Source organism: Mesoplodon densirostris, chromosome 12 (genome assembly GCF_025265405.1).
Source record: "Mesoplodon densirostris isolate mMesDen1 chromosome 12, mMesDen1 primary haplotype, whole genome shotgun sequence".
In the NCBI taxonomy this organism is placed as follows: Eukaryota; Metazoa; Chordata; class Mammalia; order Artiodactyla; family Ziphiidae; genus Mesoplodon; species Mesoplodon densirostris.
Genome location: NC_082672.1, coordinates 19,902,454 through 19,927,957, shown reverse-complemented (window position 1 = coordinate 19,927,957; position 25,504 = coordinate 19,902,454). Strand labels below are relative to the sequence as shown.

Below are 25,504 nucleotides of genomic sequence, written 5' to 3'. Positions count from 1 at the left end.
GAATGATATGAACTATATCAACTTCACAGGACTGTTGGGCAAATTAAACATGTGAATGTATAGGAAAGCTCTTTATGACATGTAAAGAGCTACAAAAATAATAGTTCTGTTTAATATTTCATATAAAAGAATCAATGTATATCTTCCTTCAACTGAAGAAAATAAGCACCAAAAATGTGTGTGTGTTTTCTTCAGTTGAATTATGTCACCCTATAAACCAGAATAAGAAAATGCACCTTAACTAAGCACCAAAGCCTCTCGGACAAATGTGATCCAGGGTATACTTCTATTACAGTTTTCTGGGCAACTAAGTAGGAGCTAATGAGTCCTGAGGGTCATTTAAAACTCTGAAGGCTCAAAGAAAACAAATCAAGAACATCTGTATTACATCAAATGGCTAGGATACAACAAGCTACTCCTTATTTAGCAATGCTACTCCTTATTTAGCAATTTCAAAGTCCATTAATTCTTCACAGAAGAAGAAACACTAGGTTATTATCACTTGCAATTATTTGCTTATGTGAATATGACATTCTCTTGCTCCAAAGATCAAATACTAGTCCTTGAGGAAAGTACTAGTGGAATGAAATAACAAATCCTATCATAAATTTAGATATTAGTGGTTAAAAGTCTAGTTACACGAGAACATGGGAAAGGAAAAGAACCCAGGACTTTAGTATAATAACGATAAAAAAAACCCCTGCCATATTGCCATGTTATAATGATAAGAATTGAAATTATAAACACTGCAATATTTACAGATACATCAATCTTAAAACATGTAAAAACTCAGTAAGACAAATTAAAAGTAGAGAAAGCAGTTTAGATAATTTTAAGGAAAGTAAACATTAATACACTTAGAAAGGCTAAAGTTAATTGCTTACACTGATAATACTTAACATAGAATAGAAATACTTAAAGTGTGCAGTGTTTTGATTTTTAGTGGCAAGATACAGAGAAAAGAAATAATTGCCTAATATTAACTTATTGTTAGGAGTTGCATTACTCTAAAGTTACTATTTATGGAGTTACAGTCTATATCTACTCAAAGAACTAGGAGTTAACATAATTCACCATCTTTTAAAAATATCACTAATAAGATATTGGTGAATCATGTGCTAAAGATACTGAAGGCTCTTTCAAAATTGAGATCTAGTTGGTACACCAGGTCATGTACAACTAGACTAGTTGACTTCCTCTGTTATTCTAACTCTTTTTTTTTTTTTTTTTTTTGAGGTACGCGGGCCTCTCACGTCGCGGAGCACAGGCTCCGGACGTGCAGGCTCAGTGGCCATGGCTCACGGGTCCAGCCGCTCCGCGGCATGTGGGATCCTCCCGGACCGGGGCACGAACCTGTGTCCCCTGCATCGGCAGGCAGACTCCCAACCACTGCACCACCAGGGAAGCCCTATTCTAACTCTTTTTAAGACTGATCTTACCCAAAGAAAAGTACACATTACCTCTCTTAATTCCCTCAAATAGAGGTACTCTTTGGAACAAAAATAAATATTTTATTGGGAGTGTAAAATTAAAAATCTTTATAGCTACTGTGGAAACAGTATATTGGAAAGGACTTAATAACTACGAGGACACTGTACAACTGAAAAAGAAATAAACTCATTCAACTAAGAACACTGTTTACTGACATCTATCGGATTACTTAACTTTATTCTATAAACTATGAAAAATTTAAAACACATTAAAGTCTGTGGATTGAATCAAGTGTACTTCATTCAAGGTCTTCAGTTTCTTTGGTAAATAGGTCTGCCAGATCAGCCACGGTCAAGACAGAGGCCTCGGAATGTTTCGCTGATGGGTTTGTGTGACTGCAGGATTTTGCAAGTGAGCAGAATCAGAAAGAAACCCCAAGGGATAAATTATTATATTTGTCCTTATATACTGTCTGGTCTTATAATAATAATATAAGACATAATAGTACAATATTATATTCTTATATAAGAACATATTTGTTCTAAGTTTATAAGAAACTCCTGGAAGAAAGTAGGCAATGGGATCATTATTACAACTTGTTAAAATTAGTGAAGATTTCTATATACCATTTTCAAACTTGGTCATAAAATGTCTTTCTCTGCACAATTAATGAAACAAAGAAACAAAACCCCTGCCAGCTAGTACTAAAGCTCTCACCTTACAACTTACCTTCTTAGTATCCGAAGTTAATTTGTTTCAAGAAAAATTCAACAGCTCTTTTAATTGCTGCTTTATTGAGGCAGCTTAAATATAAGCACTGAATTGTGTGACATATGGAAACACCACTAACAAAAAGCCTTCATGTTTGAGGCAAAAAGCTCTTGTGGTAGCCTTTCTTTCCCAGACCACCAATGAAAGAGAATTTCTGGTTTCCAATGGCTTCTTTGCTATGCAAAGTACCTCTGTGGAAACAACCCCTTCTAAGGCAATCATCTCTTCTGAGTGTATCTTCCAATCATACCTATCTCACAAGGATTCAGTTAGGTATTAGTTTATGTTTCAAAATGACTTTAAAGAAAATTAATTAGGAAATAAATGTTAGGAAGCTTTGTGATTCCAAACTTAAGTTTTCAAAATTAAGGCTGTTCTGGTCTCTCTGCTTCTGTTCTGCCTTTGAAATTAATGCCACAATTACCAGCCCAGTTTTAAGTCCAGACCTTTCTACCTGCATGTGACTAACCAGTGTGCTGTATCAAGCAGCACTCTAAATTTCATGTTACAGCTATCAGACTAAAGCTTTTAGGTTGGGCATAAAGATAGATTTCATTTAAAAAGTAATCCAGAGTGGCAAAGAAATGTAGGATAGTTCCTCCCTCCACCCCCTGCCCCCAACACACATGGGTGATTTAAAGTATACTAGCTCTGAACTGAAGTTTCTTTAATAGTAGGACAGTTTAAATATTTTTATATATTACAATCCCTATTAATAAATTAAGTCAAATATAGAATGCCCAAAGTACTAACTGGGAAATTTTGGAGAGGTAAAATGCCATACCGTGCTTTTAAAAAGTATCTGCACTTATATCTTTTGGTTGACTAAGTGGTCATCTAGGTGAAGAAGTTCTACACACTTATTACAACCTTTTATGAACAGGAAAACTTCTGTCCACTTGAAGTAAACTGTTACCTACCTCCTCTCGGCAGTTTTCAGCATGGCTTGCATTCTTTCTTCTATTGTTGCTTTAATTAAGAATCTGTGTACAATAGTGGGTCTAGAAGGTACATAACAATTATAAGTTTAAAAACACCTTAAAACAAATTAGAACAAACAAACTTCATATATTATATGTTATATTCGTCAGTCAGTTGGTATCTACCGTGGCAGGGACTAATCCAGGTGCTGGCGGGGGCAATGATCAACAGTGAATACAACAAATGATTTAATCTGAATGAACAAGTATCTATTGAGGGGAGACACACAATCAACACACACAAAATAAGAAATTTTCAGGTACAGACAATGACATGAGGAGGCTGACACATGGCTTGAAGCATGACTGATGGGGATGAGACAGCTAATAAGCAAAGGAGCAGTGGGAGGGGTTTCCAGGTAGAAGAAGCAGCCAATAAATGCAAAGTCCTGGGATGAGAATGTGCTTGGCACACGCTTAAAATGTCTGAGGGGCAGAAAGAAGGCTAGCATGGCCAAAGCATATTGTAAACCAAGGGCAGGGAGGTCAAATCACAAAGGGTCTCGTAGGACGTGGCAAAAATTTGGATTCTTGCTGTCAGTGGGTTTAATGCATGATTTGAATTATTCCTGGTTATACTTTAGAAGTCCTTTTGGCTGCTGTGTGGAGGACGGACTGTTAGGCAGAAAGCGGAGGCAGAGATGGCAGGTATCTGCAGGACTTTCTCTCTTTTTTATCTCATTTCACATTTCTTTGTTCAGCTGTTACCTTCTTCATAAGAACCTCCATGCCTTCCTGCCCAGCCGCCTGCACTCTCAATCCTCTTTTCCCTGCTCCTAGCATAATATATATTTTACTTATTATGTTTACTGTTTACCATCTGTCTCTCTACCAACCCCCTACAACTGGAGTTTAAGCTCTGTGAGGGCATCTCAAGTACTTTAGAACAGTGCTTGGCCCACAGGAGGAGCTCAATAAAAACTTACTGAATGAACTATGTGGGTATTGATGCAGGTAGACTGCCCAAGCTGGTCATGGAAAGATGAGGTACTTCTAATCTGACTGTATCTGTTTTCTCTGAATGAGGCGAGATCATCCTCAAAGGGGAGGAGGAAGATACAGGAGACTTAAGAGAGTCTCCTCAGAAAGTAGAAAAATCTATTTACTAGGGAAGCATAGTAGGATTGTAGAACAGTGTTGAGTCGCCTTTTCAGACTTGTGGCCTTACATCTGGGATGAGTCCACTGTATGCTTTAGAAGACAGTGATAAGAACTCAATGTTTAAAGATATAAGACAAAGCCAAAAAGCAAAAAAAACCAACGCCCTGCTCCCCCCACCCCACTGCCAAAACCCCAAACCAAACAAAAAGCAATAACCCAGTAAGACATAAGTACGTTTTAAATGCTACTTTGTAGTACTTTAGAACAAGCTTGCATTTATTACAGTTATATTACTTTGCCATAGTTTGCCTGATGAACATGTCTCTTTCTTGCCTGAAGTTAAAAGTCATCATTTGCTCTCCCAGCCACTGCTTACAAAGCAAGCCACGTTTCTGAGGACGGCATACAAGACCTCGTCTCCTGCCACTCCTCTCCTCATACTTTATACTCCAGCAATTTCACTTCTTAGGGTCCCTAGAAATATCATGTTATTTATTTCCTCTGTGTTTCTGCACAGGCAACTCTGGCTGTGTGAGCACCCTTTTCTAGCCCAACTTTGGAATAATTATTCCTTTAAGAGTCAATCTAATGCAGCCTTTCCTGACTCTCTAGGGCACAAGAGATCACTCCCTTCTTTTGTTACCACAGTACTTCTATTATATTTTCTCACACTCTACTATAATATGTCAAATCATGTTTCCTGTACCACATAGTGATCTCCTTGGGGAAACAAATTATGTCTTATTCAATTTGAATCTTCAGTATCTAGCTTAATGCCTGACATATAGTAAGTATTCAATCAATATTTATTTAATGAGTGCTTAGTATGGATGCATTTAAAAAAAAAATTCAAAGCATCTAACATCCAGGAGGTAATACATCTGAGAGGCCTTATAAAGGACAATTGTCCATTCTGACATTTGAATAAAAGTAGTACATACTACATAATATCTACTATTAGGATTACTTTGTGCCTTAAACTAAACTAATTGTCTCTTAGAGTGGACCTGGAAGGTTGTATTTTCCTAAGGGGAAGAATTTATAAAAAAGCTATTTGTTTTCAGTCATGTACGAAATATACCTTCTTTTAAATACAGGCTACTTTAGCCAATCAAAAGTCAATTCTTCTCAAAGTTATGATAGATGCCTTCAACTTAGTAGTTGTCTTAAGTATTTTAAGAAGCTGTTTTGATGAAATGATCAGGGTAGTTTCTAAAGGAGGAGACAAAAATCTGGGAGAATTTGGGGTTTGCTGCTTGGAGGAGGGAGGGTTGGAAATCTCAAAATGTCTTCTGGTCAACTAATAACACTTGAAAATTTAATACATAAGGAAGTAACTAAAAATGAATAGGTGATGATGAACATAAATGAAGAGTTTAAATGCTGATCTGTATCTTAGAAACTGGAGCAAATATTACCGATGTTAACTTTAGCCCTTACTTTGTTTGTCCAATGCGGTGCACCCTTCCTATGGCCTGAAGCTCATGGGCAGGGTTCAATATGGGCTCCACCAAGAGAACATGAGTTGCTTCGATGATAGTTAATCCATTAGAACCTGTGTGCAGGGGCAGCAGCAAAATATTGATTTGGGGATCATGTTTAAATGCTGAAAGGTTCTCCTAAAAAAGAAAGGTACATTTACATTTTAGCTGGATAGTTAAAAATAAGAGCAGTATATTGTATGTAGCTCATGTTAAAATGCCTAACGGTATCCAGGTCATTGTGAAATGTAGTGACTAAGAAAATTAAATGTAAAATTACCAATTTTAGAAAACATAAACTTATTGCTTGACTTTATGAAAAAAAAGTGTCACATAACCTCTCTTGTTCTTTATGATATACAATGGAATCACAAGATACATGTATGTGATGTATGCAAATTAAACTATATGAGCTTAGAGGAAAAAGAGAGTGAGAGAAAGAATGTGCAAGAATGAGTGTGAGGTAAGAGACATGAATCTACTAAATTTTCTCTTGGTGTTTTTTTTTGGTGTTTGTCACTTAGGTGTGCACCTGTCATTGTGCTGAGTGTGATGTAAGCATAGTTTAACCATATGCAGTTTGCCCTAATGCAGTGATTTTAGAACTTAATCCCAGGGGCATGAGGCCTCTGTCCATTCAAAAGGTGCGTCATAGGCCATCTCTTCCTATATTAAAGAAACAGACCTCAAATCAGAAGATCTTTAAATATGGTTTGCTATGGGTATAACTGAATAGATGGAAAATAAATGCAATTTCTTTACTTTGCCTTTAAATGTTAATTTTATAGTTAATCAAGAAGTCAAACCATGTTTTTGTGGTTTATACGACACAAGACAATAAATGCAAGTAAGCTAGTTAAGAGCAGTTTCAATTTGCAACTGAATCCACTACAAAAAAACATAAGTAAAGTCTTTTGACATACCTGAAACGTCTTAACACGACTGATCTGTGCAAATTCCATGTTGTTATCAGTGAGAGCTTTTGAAATAATGTCTAATACATCTTGCCACTAAGAACACATAAAACAATAGGAAAATAAATATTTACAAACAGCTTTCATATAAAAAAATTTGAAAAGTGACTAAACCAAAATATCCTTTATACCTCAGAATTAAGTAAACAAAAACAAAATCTTCAAGTATAATACCATTAATATATTTTGTTCTATCCTGAAAGATTCTTTTGTATCAAATGCTGGTTAAAGATAGGGTAAAAAAAATGAGAAAAATGAGTGTCTTCAGTAAATGAATTATAATAAACATAAACAACAGAAAACAAATTACAGAGTGCTTAATGGATGTGGTTAATTATCTTCCAAAAATGAAAACTAGAAGCTTTACTCAATACCTTTTATTCAATAGGTTATTTTACTTTTCTTAGCCTTAACCAAGTTCATCCCTGAAATGACTTTCAAGGTTAGAGATTCCAATTTAAAAATATTAATATAAGAAAATCCCTAAGTAAGATTAATATAAAAACATGAAATGTAGCTATAGGAATTGCCTTGTGAAGCATCATCAAATTTCTCTAAAAATAATTCTACCCAATGGACATAGAAAAAAAATCTAACAGAAAAAAAATCTAACATGGAGAAATCTATCAGTAATTCTAAATCTCAATTATACTTTGGCAAACATTAACAATTATTTCTCAGATATAAACTGATTTGAAACAGAAAGCCACTCCGAGTTAACGATGAGGATGAAAATGTTGATTGTACCGTTGAGAAAACAAGTGCTTTAGCCCCTGGATCTCTCAGCTGGATTCTCATTAGAGTTCTGACCACAGCTTCCACTTTTGTAGAATGGCTGCCCTTTGAACACAAAGAAGAAAACACATTATTACTAAATAAAATCTAGTTAACAGTGGAATGGAAAACTAACATAAAACACTTATTAACAAAACTATATGATAGGTACGTATGTGTTCATCCTTTTTCATTTTGTAACTGCTGGAAATTTTCTTTAGCCTCAAACTATACAAGATATGGATTTACACCCTGAGAGAATCAAATATAAAAATGCACACCAGAAAGTCATACAGTGCTATGACCCTAAGATAAGATTTTTTAGTTAAGTGGCTGGGTTTTGTAGATACAAAATTTTGTTACTTTAGATAAGCAGAATTTATATTAAAAACACTCTTCATTTCAGATATTATGGCATTGAAAATGTTCAGAATATAATGAATCAAAACTCCAAAGTAAGCAAATAGTAAAGAATCTAACCCACAAAGAATCCTTTCTTACAAGGGCACTACAATGACAGAGGTACAAATGACGTCCACTTGGACGGAAGCAGATTTATACAAAGCTAGATAAACACTGAAAGAATGCTTTTTGTATTTTCCATGACCATTTCCAGGATAAGAGTATGAAAATGAGAAAACGTGAAGAAATAAGAAAATGAAGAAATAAGACAAGTGTTTTTGTAGCCTTCATTGAGAAAAGTCTTCCTCCTGGAATGCTCTGGGAGATGGTATGACAGGGAGATTAAGGGCGTGCGATTTGGAGTGAGATAAATCGAAATTCAACTGCCAGTACTGCAATTCCTTAGTTATATAGATTCCAACTTTTCTAAGCCTTAGTTTTCTTATCTGTCAAGCAGGGATGATAATTACATCTATTTCCAAAGGTTGCTGTGATGGTTAAATGAGAAAACGAATACAAAGCGTTTGGCCCAATAGTTGGCAAACAGTAGATACCCAATAACTTATTATCTTTCAGAGACATTAAATATGAGCACAACAATGACAGAGATTATCCTACAAGGGGGGCAGACCTAACCAAAAAGAAGTAAAAATATTCCCATACTACTCTTCTCCTCAAATCACACCCCCTTACTACTTTTACACAATGAGACACTCAAAGGTAGAAATATAAACAAAACAAGGAAGAAAGCTTTACTAATTTTAAAGTTACCAACAAAGAATTATGGGAGAAATTAAAAAATTCTGGTATTAAAATCCTGGATCTACATTTATTTCTCTGGATATGCAGACTTTCAATTATACTTGAAAGGTTAAAAAGTATAAGGGACCTACTTCAATCTAAACATTATCTTAAATAAGAGCAAAATTACCTCAAATAAGAGAAAACAGGAAATTAGCATAATGTGATCATTTAGTGGTTTAGACAGAAAACTTCCATGTTCATTGCAAGGTCTCATTTTCAAAGATATTTTCAAGTGAAATACCAGGATAACTGTGAATGCTTCTATCAATTAAGTCGCTTCTTACAAAAATTTCAAAAGAAAACAGAATAGTCTTTTATAAGCAACATTCCAAACCAGAGTGCTAACTCTATGAAGGAAAAGCCTAGAATATTCCCTTTTATCAAAATTTGGCCAATTCAGTGGTAGCTCTCAGTGATCCCTTCCAAATGCTACAATTCTGAACCATTTGGTCCCAGTCCAGTTACTTCCTACTATGAAAGAAGAACAATAAGGAAGTCTGGAAATCCAAAGCTCTGCTTGGCAGAAAGCTACATGGGGAGTGAGATGGCCTTAATACCCTTTTCTTCCAGATGGACAGAAAGTGGCTATTGAGAATGAGAAAACTGAAGAAAGAAGAGGGTGGCTCATATATATCTGTGGTCCTTGGTTTGAGCAGGCATGCCTTATACAATTTTTGAAAACAAAGCCAAAATGCATAATCCTTATGTTAGACCAATGTGTTAAAGCAGTTTTGCCCAAAGATTTCACATTTTAGACTACTTGAAGACATTTAAATTATCATAAATTATCATTACAAGTGTTGCTTCAAGTTACAAGATGCTGTGTTGAAAATACACTGCCTTTGTGAGTCTATTTTAATAAAAATGCATAATGTGTTGCTAAATGAAAAGTTAATGCCCTAGACAGTGCAGGATTACCAATCTAAAAAGCATTACTGATCTTTCTAAAAAGAAAGGCAGTAAAATGTAGGAGAAAAACTGAATAGAAGTTAAATAAGGATCTGGTTTCTGTCCTATTTGCTACATACAGCACAAACACTTTTTGGATAACTTTTTTTTTGGCTGCACACATGGCATGTGGGATCTTAGTTCCCCGACCAGGGATCCAACCCGTCCAATGCGTGCCCCCTGAAGTGGAAGCACGGAGTCTTAACCACTGGACTGCCAGGGAAGTCCTTGGATAACTTATTAAAAATTACAAAAAAGCAATGTATGTTCACTGGACAACTAAGTTAACAGAAGTTTAGGATTAAAAAATTTAAGCCTATTATTTTATGCCTTACTCTCTCTAAACACCACTAAGAATTTGGCATTTATTCTGTTAGACCTTCTTGTGCATTTTAGAAGCCTCTATAAAAATGCACACATACCCCACAAATATTTTTAAATGTGTTTTATAACATGGCCTTTATATTTAACATTGTATCTTGGCAATCTTAACCATGTAGGACCTTTATATATACCTCACCTCAATGGCTGCACAATATTTAGGATACAACAATTTATTAAATATTTGTTTATTAATATATATTTAGGTTGATTTCATTCTTTTTTGTTCTTACAAACAATACTTCAGTGACTATGCTTATACTTACAGCTTTGGGTACCTGTGCACATATTTTTGTTGGAAAGGCATATAATGTGGAACTGTTGGTCAAAAGTTAAAGAAAAACTGGTTTGTAGGACCTCTCATATAATGTACATGTTAAATTTATGTTGTAAATATTTTCCTAACTTTCTATATGTAGTTCACATTTAATTGAATTAAATGCAGTAATGTAAGCAAAAGTGCTACATTATATTAGCTTTAGTAGCTCACAAATGCTTGATGAATGTGGATTTAAAAACTAAGTATTCTTTGCCTTTACTACTTTATTAGACTTTTCTGTGTTTGTTTGACATTTAAATTTGTCTTTCATAAGGGAAAGATGAGAGATTTTATTTGGAGAAGAATAGCTTTTTCCTCAATTAATTGCCCTGCCACGATTCTATCTAGTATGATTTCATATGATATTATATCATATCTCAGAGTACAGTATATTCCTGTCATTTATCAGTTGATATTTATTTGAAAACAAGGACCAAATGGCATTTACTTTTATATCACCTAGAGCCTAGCATGGTCCTTTGTAAATAGTATATGCTCAACCAGTTTACTTAATGTAAAAAATTTTAATATGTATGTTTAGGCTTCTCAATCCCAAACACACCTGAGGAAAACAATGAATAAACAAAATAAAAATAAAAGCGGGTTAGAATACAATTAAAAACTCTCAACATATTTTTTTGGTCATTCAGAATGATTAACAGGCAAATCAAATCTTGCAATTAATCTCTTTTATAACTGAGATTATAAAATTATAAAAGCTAGAGAGACTCAGACAAGAGGAGTCTTGAAAGATGAGCAGATTTCATCTAACACAAAGAAGACCTGAGGTGGATTTTGGGTTAGTACTGTGTAATGAAATCACTGGAACTGGTCTAAAAGGAAGCTACCAATTGGAGGGTGGTGCCATCTCATTCTGGTCTATCAACACTCATTTTTTCCCCTACCTATCAGCAGTGATAGGAGAGGTTAATAAAGTCAGCAAACCCTGTGGACTTTTATTTCCTACCTTTAGAATCAGAGATACCTACCACATTAGGCCCTTATTCTTAACTTTTTTTCTCTCTTCTGCTTGTGTTTTTACACTTCCAAGTGAAAAGCAAAAGTCCCCAAATAATACTGAAAAGACCATGGTTAGTCTAAGAGCAGAGTAATAAAAGGGATCAAAGAGATCACTCAAACCCTCTAGCATTTCAGGTAAGTTCACGTTTGATTATTCAAATCATTCAACAAAAACTTTCTGTGCACATAAATGACAAAAATACACTAGGCACTGAATATACAATGATGAAAAGATACTCCCTTATTCTCACATACACACAGTCTAATGCATGTTACAGAATATGGAGAAAAGCAAAGGATGGTTTTATACTGCTGGGCTGGCCTGGAAGCGATTTAAGTGAATGCTTTATTATACCATCTTAATAAGCATTATGCACATTCTACTGTTCTTTTTAATGTTTCTTTCTACCTCAAATACATAAATGAACTTTGGCTCAGATCTGTCAGTTTCTGAGATGATGACTCAATGTGGTCACTGCTACAGAAAATAAATATTCACTTTGTTAAAAAGATTAAAACAGGAAGGAGATGGGTTATATCTATATAGGAGAGGATCACAGAAAAAGCAAGAGATATGGATGAGGAAAACAGAGATATCAGTCTGTCCCCGTGCAAGGTGTTAACAGAGTATGAATATTCTCAGGACAGGTACACTGGCAGCCTTAATCCAACACAGTTTATGTTTTAGCTGTATCAGCAAATACACAGATGCAAAGTTAGGCTGGAATTAGGGAGGGGGGTGCATGGAAGGGAAATCCCCCAAAACTGCTAGATCATTTCATAATATATTAGGCTGATAGAGCTGGATTTAATTATAAGCAGCTCTGCCCTCTTCTGAAGTTCCTGTCCTTTTCCTCATTTCTATCCTTTCTTGGTAGTCTCTTCAGTTTTTCCACATGCATATCTACCAACCCTTCTCTACGATTAATGCTTGGTTTTTCTTCATGTTTCTGAAACATCAAAGACCAAGGCCCAGCTTTGGAATGAAGACCCATCATCTGTCCTCTGCCCGCCCTTGACTGTATCTTTGTGGCTGTTCTCTCTGAGGCACTAGTTCTCTCTAAGGCCAACTAGGGAACTACGAAAGGAGACATATAAAGTGCTACCACTCAGATCAAGTTAGTGCCTCTCCTGGTCTTCCTCTCATGAGGTAAGTAGCCAAGAGCATTATAACAGTTAACACTGAAGGAAAAGGATGGAACTTTCCTTCTTTACAACAAAATAATCTTACAAAATGTTCTTTATGAAGATCTTTGCTCCCTTGCTTGTAATTTAATGAACAAAACCAAACTAGATCTCAAAGCTACACGTATAGGTCTTTCCCTTTATGGAAAATTAAGTACAAAGTTAAAAGCTCCAGACCATTCAGGCAGTCAAGGCAATGAAAAATCAGTAGAGATCCATTAGCAATAAAGGCCAACAAAGAATTTCTCATGAAATCTGGCCTAGAGGTTGTCTAATAGCATAACTAGAAATCAGAAATGTCTCGTAGCCTCTTATCTGCGCTAAATAGGTGCAACTAGCTTATTTTTATCATAGAGTTAAACTTGATTGGAATAAGCAGCTACACATTTCCAGGCTCTTGTTAAAATCTGAGAACCTAAACTTTGAGTTAAAAGCTAAATGTGTTAAATGTGTTAAAAGGATGGAAAATTCAGTTTTGTTTCTATTGTATATTCAGGAGACAAAGAATTCTAATAAAGCAATCAAGTAGTATTTGATTTAGACTTTGATCAACCCCTCTCCTCCAAAATAGGTCTAAATATTTTACCAATGCTTCTAGAGTGAGGTACTGCTTTTTTCTCTGAAGTCTTGTTATTGGGGAAAGAGGAGGGAACAATAGGAAAAATCCATGAGTATAGCATAGAAGACATACTGTAGCTGGCTTCACCCGATTCCCTTCACATCTATTTTCTATCTGTTGAGACTCCTTATTTTGGGAAGGAAGGAAAGGAAGGAGAACAGTTATGACACCTCCCAACTGTAGCAGTAAAGCACTTCTACTTGATTTATATAAATAAAAGAAAAATAGTGCTCTCTATGACTGGAAAGTTATTGTTGAAAACTGGGAACTCTGAAGCAGGGCTTGGCAATCCATGACTCTGAACCAATGGGTTGTTGCCCATTATATCGCTTCTTCACCAGTCTAGTCCTTCCTTTGGCCCCTTTTATCTTCTCTGTTTGCCTAATCTGTCCACATTGCTCTCCCACTCCTTTTTCTTTGTAATATATATGGATTCTCATGGTCACGCTCAGCTCCACTGGCAGAATTAAGGGCTAAAGTGGCCACTGTGTTCAGAGGAACATCAGAAAAATGTCAACACAATGGAGATGATGAATGTACTGAGTCTTATTTTTCATCAAACATCAGAGAGAATATTCATGTTTATAGGCTACTTTATGTCAACAGGCAGACTAAATCTTTAGGGATTTTATAGATACTATATACTTATATATTATCTTTAATATATCTTTATAACATATTAATATATGATATATTAGTATATATGTTTATATATTATATATATTCCATACATATGAAATACATACACACTAATACATATAAAACATGTCAAATAATGTCTTACAGTATGGGGGTTGCCAGTCACTTATGACTCTAAAGTGAAGGCAGAATGAAGTCATTTTCAGAAGTGTAAAAACTCTGATTTTCCGTTCACATGCTTATCATGCTAAAATTTCTTGATGCAGTAGATCACAGTGAAAAAAGAATTGTAGAATGAGGATTACATGAATAATGGTGCCAGATAAGGTTGACACGGAAATGAAGGAAGCTAGCTAAAAAAATGAGAACTTCTACTACACTGGGGTATTCAGAAGATTCTTCCTTGAAAAGCAAAGTTTAAATGAGAGAGGATTAGGATTACATTCCTTTCTGCATGACTTCAATCACTCTGCTTGGTTCTATAATGAAAAGTATTTATATTATAATATTGTACACACCATTTACTGATTTTTTTTAGATATGGAAGTCACATCTACAATTAGATAACAAAACATGAAAGTATAAACATTATAATATAAAAATGATACTATAACAAAAATTAGAATGTGGAAGGGAAAAGAAAGAATGAAGGAAGAATAGATGCAGTAATTTCCTCCTCTTTTGAAGTGAGGACTATTAGCAGGTACTGTCTACAGCTAGTACTTCAAGAAACAAAATTTATGTGTATTACTGAAAGTCACAGAGGTGATCTCTATAACTAAAAATAGAAATTGGCAATAGAAATAGGCAAAGAAGGAAGAATGAAGGAGAACATTACTTTTCACTGTATGCCATTTGTTTTATTCTGAATTTTTTATTCTTTTGTGCAAATTACTTCTACTAAAAAATATTACACTTTCTGTTTACCCTGATTTCTTACAGAAGAATAAGGGTTTTAGGGGAATGGGTGGGAGGCTTGTAATTCTGGGACCTTTTAAACTTACTACATTAGTGATACAATTGGGATTGTGTTTATCACAAGTGAACTGGTCTTCTGAATTATGCCATTACCCTAGTGCTGCATGCTATTGTACCTGCAGTACCTCTCACTGCTCTAGGGTCAAATGGATGCCTAACCTGTGCTAGCTGCCCCGGAGAAGAAGTTTCAGCCTCGTCAGAAATGGGACAATCACATCTGAAACAGAGCAGGGATAACATTTAAATCTTCCAGTTATTACTTGTATTGGTTTTTTGCAATCTTTTAAACTTACTGCAAGAATCAAAGATCCTGAGATTAGAGATTTTTTTGAAGATTCATTTAACTGAAGAACATCACTTTAAAAAAGACAAATTTACACAATTTAGCCCTGCCTCCCCACCACCAAAAGAACTATGATCTCTAATCAGTTGTATGATAGATCATAGATTTTTCTTTAGGTTTCCTTGCTGATTTGTAACTTGATCTGTTTCCTATTGTTTAGTATAGAGGAAGTCATTTCCTGTCTTAGTACTTTCTGACTTTCATTACTTTTATTCTGGACTTTTCCTTTTGAAGCAGAGCTAACTCTTTCAATTTGCCTGTGCTGTCCATAGTAGTTCCTGCTGAGTAAGATCTGTTAGCATTGTTTTATTTCTGTCTGCACCTGTCCACCATGCTAAAAATCCATGTTGATAGTGACAGATAAAATTTAGTGCAGTTACACAGCTTGTATGATTGATCTCACAAAATAGGAATACTTTTCAAGCATATGCCTGGGTTGGGCTCTTCACATGTTACTTGAATAAAGTTCAATGGAAACTCCATCCAGGCAGCCTATGTGGGAAATTTTACAAGTGCATTTAGCCACAAAAATATTATCCTGTTCTTTAAAATACTTTGAATGATTATTTCAAAGAGATAAAGCTAGCAATTGCAAAAAAGTTAAAAATTTTATTTGGAGCCAAAGGTTTTCGGGGATATTATATGTAAATACTAATCAGTGGTTTACTTGTCCATCCATCCATCCATCCATCCATCCATCCATCCACTGAGTACCTCTTACATGCCAGGCATCGTTCTAGATACTAGGGATACAGTAGCGAATGAAACAAAAGTCCTCACCTCATGAATAATGTCTTTTCCACATTTTAATGGAGTTTATACTCCACACAGTAAAAGTGTTCATAAAAATAACTTATAGTTTATATCTTAGAAGCCTTTACTGTATGTTCAATTTATTGCAAGCTATTGCTAACTACAACATGAGACTCACTAATAGTTCAAGAGCTAACTTCGCTGGTGAATAGAGACGGTGTTTTGCAATTATATTTATTCATGACATTTTCTAACAAAAACACTTAACTGTGTTCTAAATTTACCAGTTAATATTCATGTATTAATACTACACTATACATTAATATTATATTATACATAATATTAATTTACCAGTTAATATTATAAGATAATATCACATATCTTATATGAAAATATTTAGATAAGCATATTTAAATATAACCACTTGTGGATTATATTTACCAAATTATTTTATGTCAACTTTAAACTCAGTCAGAATTTTATAGTTTTATTCCACCCAGATATTTTAATTGTATTAAGAAAGTACAAGACAGACTTCACAAGTCACCTTTGAATCAACTGAACAAAAAGTCAAAAAAAAAAAAAGAAAAAGAAAAAGAAAAGAGAAAAACAGAAAGGAAACAACAGGATTCTACACAGAGTAGAATATGACACATGGTATTACTAGGTTTCTCTGAGAGTTTTAATGTAGAAATACAATATTTTTTTTCTCTACAAAGAGGCTGTATAAAACATCTCTACTAGCAATAGATTTGCTTGTTAAAAATGTAGATTCCTGGACCAGATCCGAGATCTAACGAGTTAAAATTTATGGGAATGGATCCTGAAAAAATTCTTTATTTTAAAAAGCAGACCACTTGATTATTAGACACTCAAAAGTTTGAGAAGATGAAGCACTGTGGTGTGTGTGGGACAGGTGGGAAGGCTTTACTATGGCTATATCCATGTATTTTCTCCTGGATAGAAACTTATGACATAAGAATCGTGTCCATTATGGGGTCATGGTTTCCACTGACAAAAATGCTTTGTATGAAACCTAGCCAAACTGAGGACACGGGGAACAGGCCACGTGGGGCATATGTTCTGCCAGGAGGCCTACTTCACCCTCTAAAATGCCTGGCAGCTGTCAGAACTTGCAGGGGGAATTTTGTTTACTTTGTGAAATGCCCAGTAGGTTCCAAGGGTCATTCAGGAATACTGTCACACTGCTGTTAGGGTGGATACAGTCTTTAACTTAAATGCATCCACTAATCCACTAATGAACATTTTACTCATTTTATTTATATGGTCAGTCAATAGAATTCCTTACATTGTGAAATACCAGTAGAAAAAAATGTCTTATATTATTTAATTCTATTTTTATGTTCTCCAAATATCTTTTGTCAGAGATCAGCTATATGATTAAGCACCATGTATGATATTACACTGTTTGCTATGTCCGAGAGCCTTGACACGAATGCTTAGAGTAAAATAAACATTTCAGATAAAAACTTTAATGAAATAAAAAATTAATTCTCAGGAGTGTTTAATAAAAATCAGGGATTGGATAACCAACAATAAAAAAGAACCCCTAAGTTTAGGAATAGTATGAACTAATATTTATAAAATTTCAAAATAATGCCTTCATTGTTCATATAGAGTCATCTTTATATCCCTCAACTACAAGACAGATGATGTGACCATTTAGTGGGGTAGTTTCAGATGGTCAGAGTACAGTGAGAGTCTGAGAAAACAATAAGCACATGCTTTAAGGAGAAGGTGGCAGAAATGTGACAGGCAGCAGAAGGCAGAAGTGGCAGACAGAAGACAAAAGTTAATGTAGCAAGAAGCAATGTGAGAATGTGGAAAAGTGATAAAACTTGCTTGCATAGTAAGTACAATATTCAGTCATGTATTTAATGAAAAGGAAATGTAAGTATTTATGCATCAAAAAGAGAAATTAACTTTAGTGAATTCTGAATGCTTTTAATTTTTTTACAAGATCCTTCAATTAATTCATGTGTTTATCAATACCCATGAAAGACAGGAAGAAGTCAGAACATAATAAACAGTATTTGTACAGATATCCCTGTCCCAACAGGACAGCAAATGTAACCGTCCCGATCTCTCTCCTGGGTGCCTAGGAAAGCTGCCATAAAATGAACAGGTGTTTGGGTTTGATGGGCTCAATGACTCAGTTTCATAGAGGCTGTGCTGTTTACTGGTAGCCAGAGCAATCACTTCCTAAACCTTATGGCATGAAGCCTGACACAGCAGTTCTTTCTTATGCTTGTTCCCCACACTGTGATGAATGCTTTCGCCTAAGGGTCAGCAGCCCTGCTTAGGCCGTTAATGCTATCTGTGGCCCTTGGGATGCCTGAGGCCAGAGGAAAAGATAAAAGGGAAGAAGAAAAGGCTAAAAAAGACTTTTTATGGGAAGGTAAAGGAGAAAGAAACTATAAGAGTAGGAGGAAAAGGGGAGGGGGACTGAAAAGGAAAGCAGTTCTTTGTGTGGTGAATAGGTTAAAGTATACTAACTCTGGACATTATATACCGTCCACTTGGACCACCTATTCAACATTCAGATCTCATTGGTTCAGCTTCTACCACCTTTTCTCCTCCACCTCACTTGAGTCACCCACTTCTACAGTCACATCTGGAGTACCGAAAACCTGTCCCTCTGGAAAGGACTAATACAAATATCATATGATATCACTTACATGTGGAATCTAAAAAATGGTACAAATGAACTTATTTACAAAACAGAAACAGAATCACGAATGTAGCAAACAAACTTATGGTTACCGGGGGTGGGAAGGGAGGGGAGGGATAAATTGGGAGATTGGGACTGACATATACACACTACTATATATAAAATAGATAACTAATAAGGACCTAATCTATAGCACAGGGAACTCTACTCAATTCTCTGTAATGACCTATATGGGAAAAGAATGTAAAAAAAAAAAAAGTGGATATATGTATATGTATAACTGATTAACTGTGCTGTACTCCTGAAACCAACAAAACATCGTAAATCAACTATATTTCAATAATAATAATAATAAAAGATCTCCTATTCTCTGATAAGGACCCCTACCCTTATAGCTTGGTTGTGCAATAGCCCAACCTACACCTTTTAGTTATTCGATTTCAATGAGATCTCTACTTTCTCTCTACATATCAACACTCTCCCTGTCTTTTCAAGAATCTTGTATTATGCATTATCCCTTTTCTCTCCTATATCTTCAATCTATTCTTCTTTATTGAAGATTAAACATGCTCAATAATCTTTTATATTAAACAGAATAAAACAGAAAAAACCACAAAGCCTTTCTGCACTTCATATCCCCTTCTGGTTACGACACTCACTTTTCTACTTCACAGCTAAATTTATGAAGTAGTTGGGCATGTTTCTCTCTTGACCTATTCATTTCCTGTTCAATTCTCATTCCCTCCCGATCTGCTTTTTGCTAATACATTTCCACCGAAAGGGCTCCTTTTCAATGACCTTCAGTAGCCAAATTAGTCCATCTTGTAGCTGAGCCACCTTCAGCATCAAGGGATACAGCTGATAACCGCCTCCTCCTTGAAGCCGAGTTTCCGTGGCCTCTGTTGGCAGCATGTTCTCCAGGACTGCCTATGCCTCTAGTTGCTCTTTCTTGGTCTCCTTTTTCAGCTCCTCTCCCTTGATTCCATTTTTTTTTTTAAAGCTATGGAGTGCTGCAGGACCTGATCTGAAGCTAAATTGTATGTTTCTTTCCTTAGGCCAGCTCATACACTTTCATGGCTTCAAAGATCACTTATGCTAATGTCTCTGAATTTTCTCTCTTCAGCTCCACATATTAACACTTTGCTGGAAAGTTCTACGTGGATGTCTTAGGCACTTCAAATATAGTATACCTAAATGTACCCTTCTTCCAAGTACCTTATATAGTAACTGTACTTTTAGCCACCTGATTTTTTACATCAGAAACCAGGGGTCACCTATGAAATCTCCTTCATCAACCCCTCTGATACTGTATCTCATTCATCAACTGTACTCCAAACATCTCCTGAATATATCTACTTCTTTGCATCTCCACTGCCACCAACCTAATCAAAGCCACCATCACTACTGTTGTAGCCTCCTCAACTGGTCTCTCCAAATTTTTTTCTACTCTAGTCTTTTCTATTCCTGCTAATCTAATTTCCATACTGTAGCAAGAGGAATCTTTTAAAAATCCAAGTCTGATCATGATACTCCTCTGCTTTTAACATATAACATGTTAATAGCTTTCTTTACATGAAAAGAAAATTCTCAGATGCTCAGATGGCTCTTCAGTATCGGGCCCCTCTTTGGATTCCAGACTCATTTCATTCCATTCTCCTTTGTGTTTTCTACACCACAGCTACTCAGCTCCATTTGAGTTTCTTCTTGTCTCAGACCTATTCACATACTGGGATTTTTGGTTGTTTGTTTTTTTCTGTCTTGCAGCCTCCTCTCTCTCTCTAGGTTGGCTGATCCATTCATCCTTTAGACGTCTACTTAACTGCCATTCCCTCAGAGAAGCCAGGTTTGATTTTCTTTTGTAGTGCTTATCACGTCAATTATTTGCTTAACGTCTGTGCTTTCTGCCTCAACTCAAACTCCTTCCCCCGACTGCCAAAATGTAAAATCCGAGGGCAGCAATCATACCTGTTTTATTCATGAGTGTGTGTTGCATCTGTGAGGCCCAGAACACTGCCTGGCATACAGTATGTGTCCAGTAAACATGTATGGAAAGAATGAATGAATGAAAGTTCATCCCAACTTTGGGATTTTGTTTACCTCAATACACTTGAGAGCACTGTGAATGATATTTTCAGGCTTTACTCAAATGACAATGGGCATAAATAGCAATTAGATATTGTTTAATGGAACTCCAGTGTTCTCGGGAGGGGGCATCCTAACAACTGCCTAACTCCTGGCAGCTTCAACTTGTGGTTAATTCTACTCACAAAATACAACCCTGAAAATAAGTGAGCAGAGAGCATCAGCGACCCAGAAGGAGAAGAAATGAATGAAAAATATTCTACTACTTCTTGCTTATGAGCCAGCTGCCCCATTCTCCCAACCACTCCTTCTGGCCTATATTCCCTACTATACTCATACATTGAGTTGTCCTTTGTCTAAGTTTGGTTAGAGAGAGAGAAAAAAAAAGCACGCTTAAGTAAAACAAAGAACAAAAAAGTCTAGTAGAGGCTTCTCATTAAATAAATACCCCTTAGGCAGAAAGTCCAGTTACAGATCCTATTTGGATTTTAAATTATAGTCTTATTTCTTAAAGTTCTGAACGAAGCATGGGAAAAAAATTAGGAAAATAAAGCGAAGTTTTGGCTATACTCTGAAATAACAATCCACGCCGTCTAAACGTGCACTACCTCCTTGTGACAGTCTTCACTAACTTCAATAATCAATTTATTTTATCCTTCAATTTGGTGGGGCACATCTTTTTTTCCTGATACCCGGGGCTGAATGGAAGAATGAAGAAAAAGAAACCTTGAATTTAACCAGAGCTCTATCAATTTGTAATGGACAGAAACACTGCAAAAGTAGTAAGGGACTGGAATTCTAAGATGTTACTTTTTTTGCCATGATGGGCTTAACTATTACTAACTCACTCTGTTTGAAAAAGCTTTCTTGTGTTCCTCCCACGAGGAACGAGTAGACGGTAAAGCTGAGGCTTTCAGGCAGCGTATCTACAGACAGACAACAGTGGTTGCTCCATAGTCACTGGGCCAGCCGTGTTCTGATTTTGATGCTCTCACTGCCAGATACTGGTTCCTATTATTTTGCTCTGACTCTGCATCTACACGTTCTTAACCGACTTTACCTTCACAGGGATGTCCTCTTCCTGGCTGGCTTTCTCTGAGGTGAAGACATACGAGATTTCTTTATGAGATGTGGTCTGGCGGCAGATGGCACACTTAATGGAGCTCCTGTGAGACCCCACGCTGTACTGTTCGATAATAATTGAAATGCATTCATTACAGAAACAGTGCCCACAGGTCAGTACTGCCCACTAAAAAAGAAAACACATAGAATAGGCCTCAGTGAGATGTTATCAAAGATGCCTTCCAATCTATAAACATATTAAAAGAAGAGAGTCATAATTTCATTTCCTAACTATTTCATGATATAAATATCCTTTAAGTCATAAAAACTAAGTTATACTTTTAAACTAACTATTTTTTTTGTCCAACCAGACTAAGCTTTCATAGTCTTTAGTTCTGTTCACCCTAATAGGAGGATAATAGTCAGTCATCATTATTTTGTAAGATGCTGGTGTTCTCATTTCAGCATTTAGGAAAAATGCAAATTACTCTTTAGCACTCTCACAGTAGAGTAACAGGATAGACTGACTACAACATTAATTTGGACATAATGTCATATTCAATATATTCTACACAACTTAGTAATAAGCAGATTTACATTTTCACATGTTAAAGCGTTTATTATATAGAAAATGAGATGGAAATGTTAAAGATAATAAAATTTCTGAGACAATCTAGTTGCATGAATCTCATCAAAACTAAAAGCAAAGAAAAAACTACTTACACCATGATCCTTTCCATTTTTATAGTAATTTTTATCAAAATGTTTTTATCACTGATTTTTAACAGAAATTGTCAGTCTCTGTACATTACTATTCTTCTCCTCCATTACCAATCTGTCCTTTTAAGATTTATTATCAATAAAATATCCTTTAAAATCTTATCTTCTCCATGAATCATGGAAACTAAAAGATATGTTCTTTCTGATTATTGCTGGTCAGAATATGGAACTCATATATTTAGGCTTCTACTCTCAGCTCCATGGAAAAAAGTGCCAAGGACACTTTTACTCATTTAATAGTAATAGACTTATCTTTCAAAATTTGAAAAGCAGTGAATATACCGATATTACATATATTTATTTATCATACAAAGTAGGAACTTATAGTATCATAAATCACATTTCATAAGTAAAAATAAGAATCTCTTTGAGGAAAACTAATACAGTTCCTTAGGTTTATAGACATTTGTATACTAATATTCACAAAGAAATATACTTGATATAATAGTCTTCTAAAAATCACATATGAATTCCCTCAGGATTGCTGTTATTTGCGCTTTAAATACTGGTACTATTAGACAGTAATAATGTTAAGTAAGAACTACATTATTATACCTTTGTCATAACTTAAGTAAATCTGTGTATGCCGTATTATATTTCTGTACAAGTACCAAATAACCATGGTAAACTGACAGACTCAAGTGACTGGAAGCAATACTTAAAATTATTCACCTTTAATGAAAAAGATGGAGCTATTCTAGAAATATGTTTTTACCTATCACTTAAGGGAAAACATTGCTCAAACATATTTGGCACTAAGCCTGTCAGCTAACCTTTGGCCCTACCTTTCAGACAGAGGTAGTATTTGACTTGCATGCAAAGTTTGAGGGTGGGGCGAGTTGTATGTAAAAGCCTTTGAAGACTGTAAAGTATTTTACAAATGCATGTAATATTTATCATAATTTCACCTGTTTTCCCAGTTGCCGAGCACAGATTGGACAAGGTTCTGGATTAATACCTCCTGATGTTTTGTCCTGAGACTATCCAAAAAAGAATTAAAACATATATTAGTTATATTTTAAAAGCCGTTACATGTTCTACAACTCATTTATAAAAGTAAATGCTGGCAATTAAAATAATCTAATAATTGAGATGACCTAATAATTCATATATTAATACTATCATTCCTGGGATTTACAAATAACATTTATTTAAGGTGTGAAGAAAAAAATGGACACAAATTTTAACACAGTTTGTTAAAGTTACCGTATTACTGTATTGTGATTATGATAGAAGGCAAAATAAAAAGCAAAATATGAGATAATTTACCTAAATTCTCAAATTTTACTTTCATGTTAGATATATTTTTTTAATAAAGAAATAGATATTCTGCATGTCCACTTGGCATGGGAACAAAGACATTGGGAAGAGGCATTTATTCACATAACTCCTTATTAATACTGATTTCTTCTCCGTATCCTTTTTCTAATCTCACCAAGGCAAAGCAAATAATTAGAAACCAGAAATATTACTGACTTGAGACCTATCTATGCCTGGAAATTATGTTGAAGTATAATAGCTTTTCAAAGTCTCTTTAAAAACTGAAGGATTTCCAAATTAAGTCATCAAATGAACAGGTTTTAAAACTGAGGAAAACATAAAGGAAAGTAAATTAGACTCATAGATTACTAAATTGTTCTTGATTATCCTTTGACTCTTATAAGCAGAAAAAAAAAAAAGCTAAATTGTGCATGGATTCAGAAGTTCTAATGGTTAAGACAATTCCATTAACTACAATGTAAGTATGCAGCATTTAAAAAAAGTTGGACTGAATTATTCTTTTCCTCTGTTAATTACTGATTTGTTTCAGGTAACATAGCAAACCACCTAAAACCTTAGTGGCTAATAAAACATGAATTTCTCCTGATGCTACAGGTCACCTGGGTTACTTTGGGATACACTGATTTGGCTTGGGCTGGATGGTCCAGGACGGCCCACACTCCTATCTAGCAGTTGGTAGGCCAGCTGGTCTGGGGAGAGGGCTAAGCTGAGGCTTTTGCTCCTCAAGAAAGGTAACCTGGGCTTCTTCACATAGTCTCAGAGTTCCAAAACATGACACGATTGGGAGAATTCCAAAGTGCGTGGACTTTTCAAATCTCTGTTTGTGACACAAGGCCAAAAACAAGTCATCTGACGAAGCCTAGAGTCAGTGTAGGAGGGGATTAACCAAGAGCAAGCACTCAAGAGAAGGTATTACTATAGCATTTTGTAAACAATCTACCAGAATTTACAATACCTCTTTTTTTCTAATTTATTTAATGTAAGAATTAGCATTTTTTCCATAAAGGGCATGATTGTAAATATTTTAGGCTTTGTGGGCCATACGATCTCTGTTGCAACTCCTCAACTCTGCTATTAGAGCACAAAAGCAGCTGTAGACAATACTTAATGAATGAGTATAGCTGCATTCCAATAAAACTTTATTCACAGAAACAGGTGATGGGCTGGATTTGTCCTATGCTTAGTAGTTTGCAGATTGCTTATTTTCCTTCATTTATAGAGTAAGTATTTTTTTCTTATATTTTTTTGCCAAATGGGTTTTCCTACATAGATTATATCCTTGGAATTTTAATTTAAAAAAATAATTCAACATATAGAGGATATCAACTTATGTTCCATAACTAAAAGAATCATCAACAATCTCTTAATTTTGACTCTCACATTTAAAGTACAGAAATCTTATATTTTAAAAACTCATGTCCAGAAATATCAAGACCTTTTTTCCGAATGTTATTTTTCCATCGCTAGCATTTTGCGATTTTGACTTAAAGTTCTTCCCTTTTTTTCCCTGCCGAAATAGTAGTCATCATTATAATAATAGTAATAATATAATAATATTAATAGTGAATACCTAGAAAGTGCTTAATAAACCAGTAAACACTCCAGCACTTACATATATTAATTCATACGATCCTCAAGAGAGCCCTACAAGATAGTGTTACTTTTCTCATTTTACAGATGGGACAAAGAGAAAATAACTTGAAT

The 25,504-nt window shown here is 35.1% G+C and overlaps 1 protein-coding gene across 2 annotated transcripts in view; it reads right to left on the bottom strand.

Annotated features, from left to right (window-relative positions):
- Nucleotides 1-864: 864 nt before the first annotated feature.
- SHPRH (SNF2 histone linker PHD RING helicase) overlaps nt 865-25,504 on the bottom strand; it is an 88,405-nt gene continuing 63,765 nt past the window's right edge. For both annotated transcript variants that reach the window (XM_060114747.1, XM_060114748.1), the window contains exons 24-30: nt 23,428-23,499; nt 21,738-21,926; nt 7,486-7,578; nt 6,688-6,774; nt 5,724-5,902; nt 3,123-3,203; nt 865-1,826 (exon numbers count right to left, since the gene is read on the bottom strand). In XM_060114747.1, coding sequence (XP_059970730.1) covers nt 1,730-1,826; nt 3,123-3,203; nt 5,724-5,902; nt 6,688-6,774; nt 7,486-7,578; nt 21,738-21,926; nt 23,428-23,499 — 798 coding nt within the window. In that variant the 3' untranslated portion in view covers nt 865-1,729. The remainder of the gene's footprint in view (nt 1,827-3,122; nt 3,204-5,723; nt 5,903-6,687; nt 6,775-7,485; nt 7,579-21,737; nt 21,927-23,427; nt 23,500-25,504) is intronic.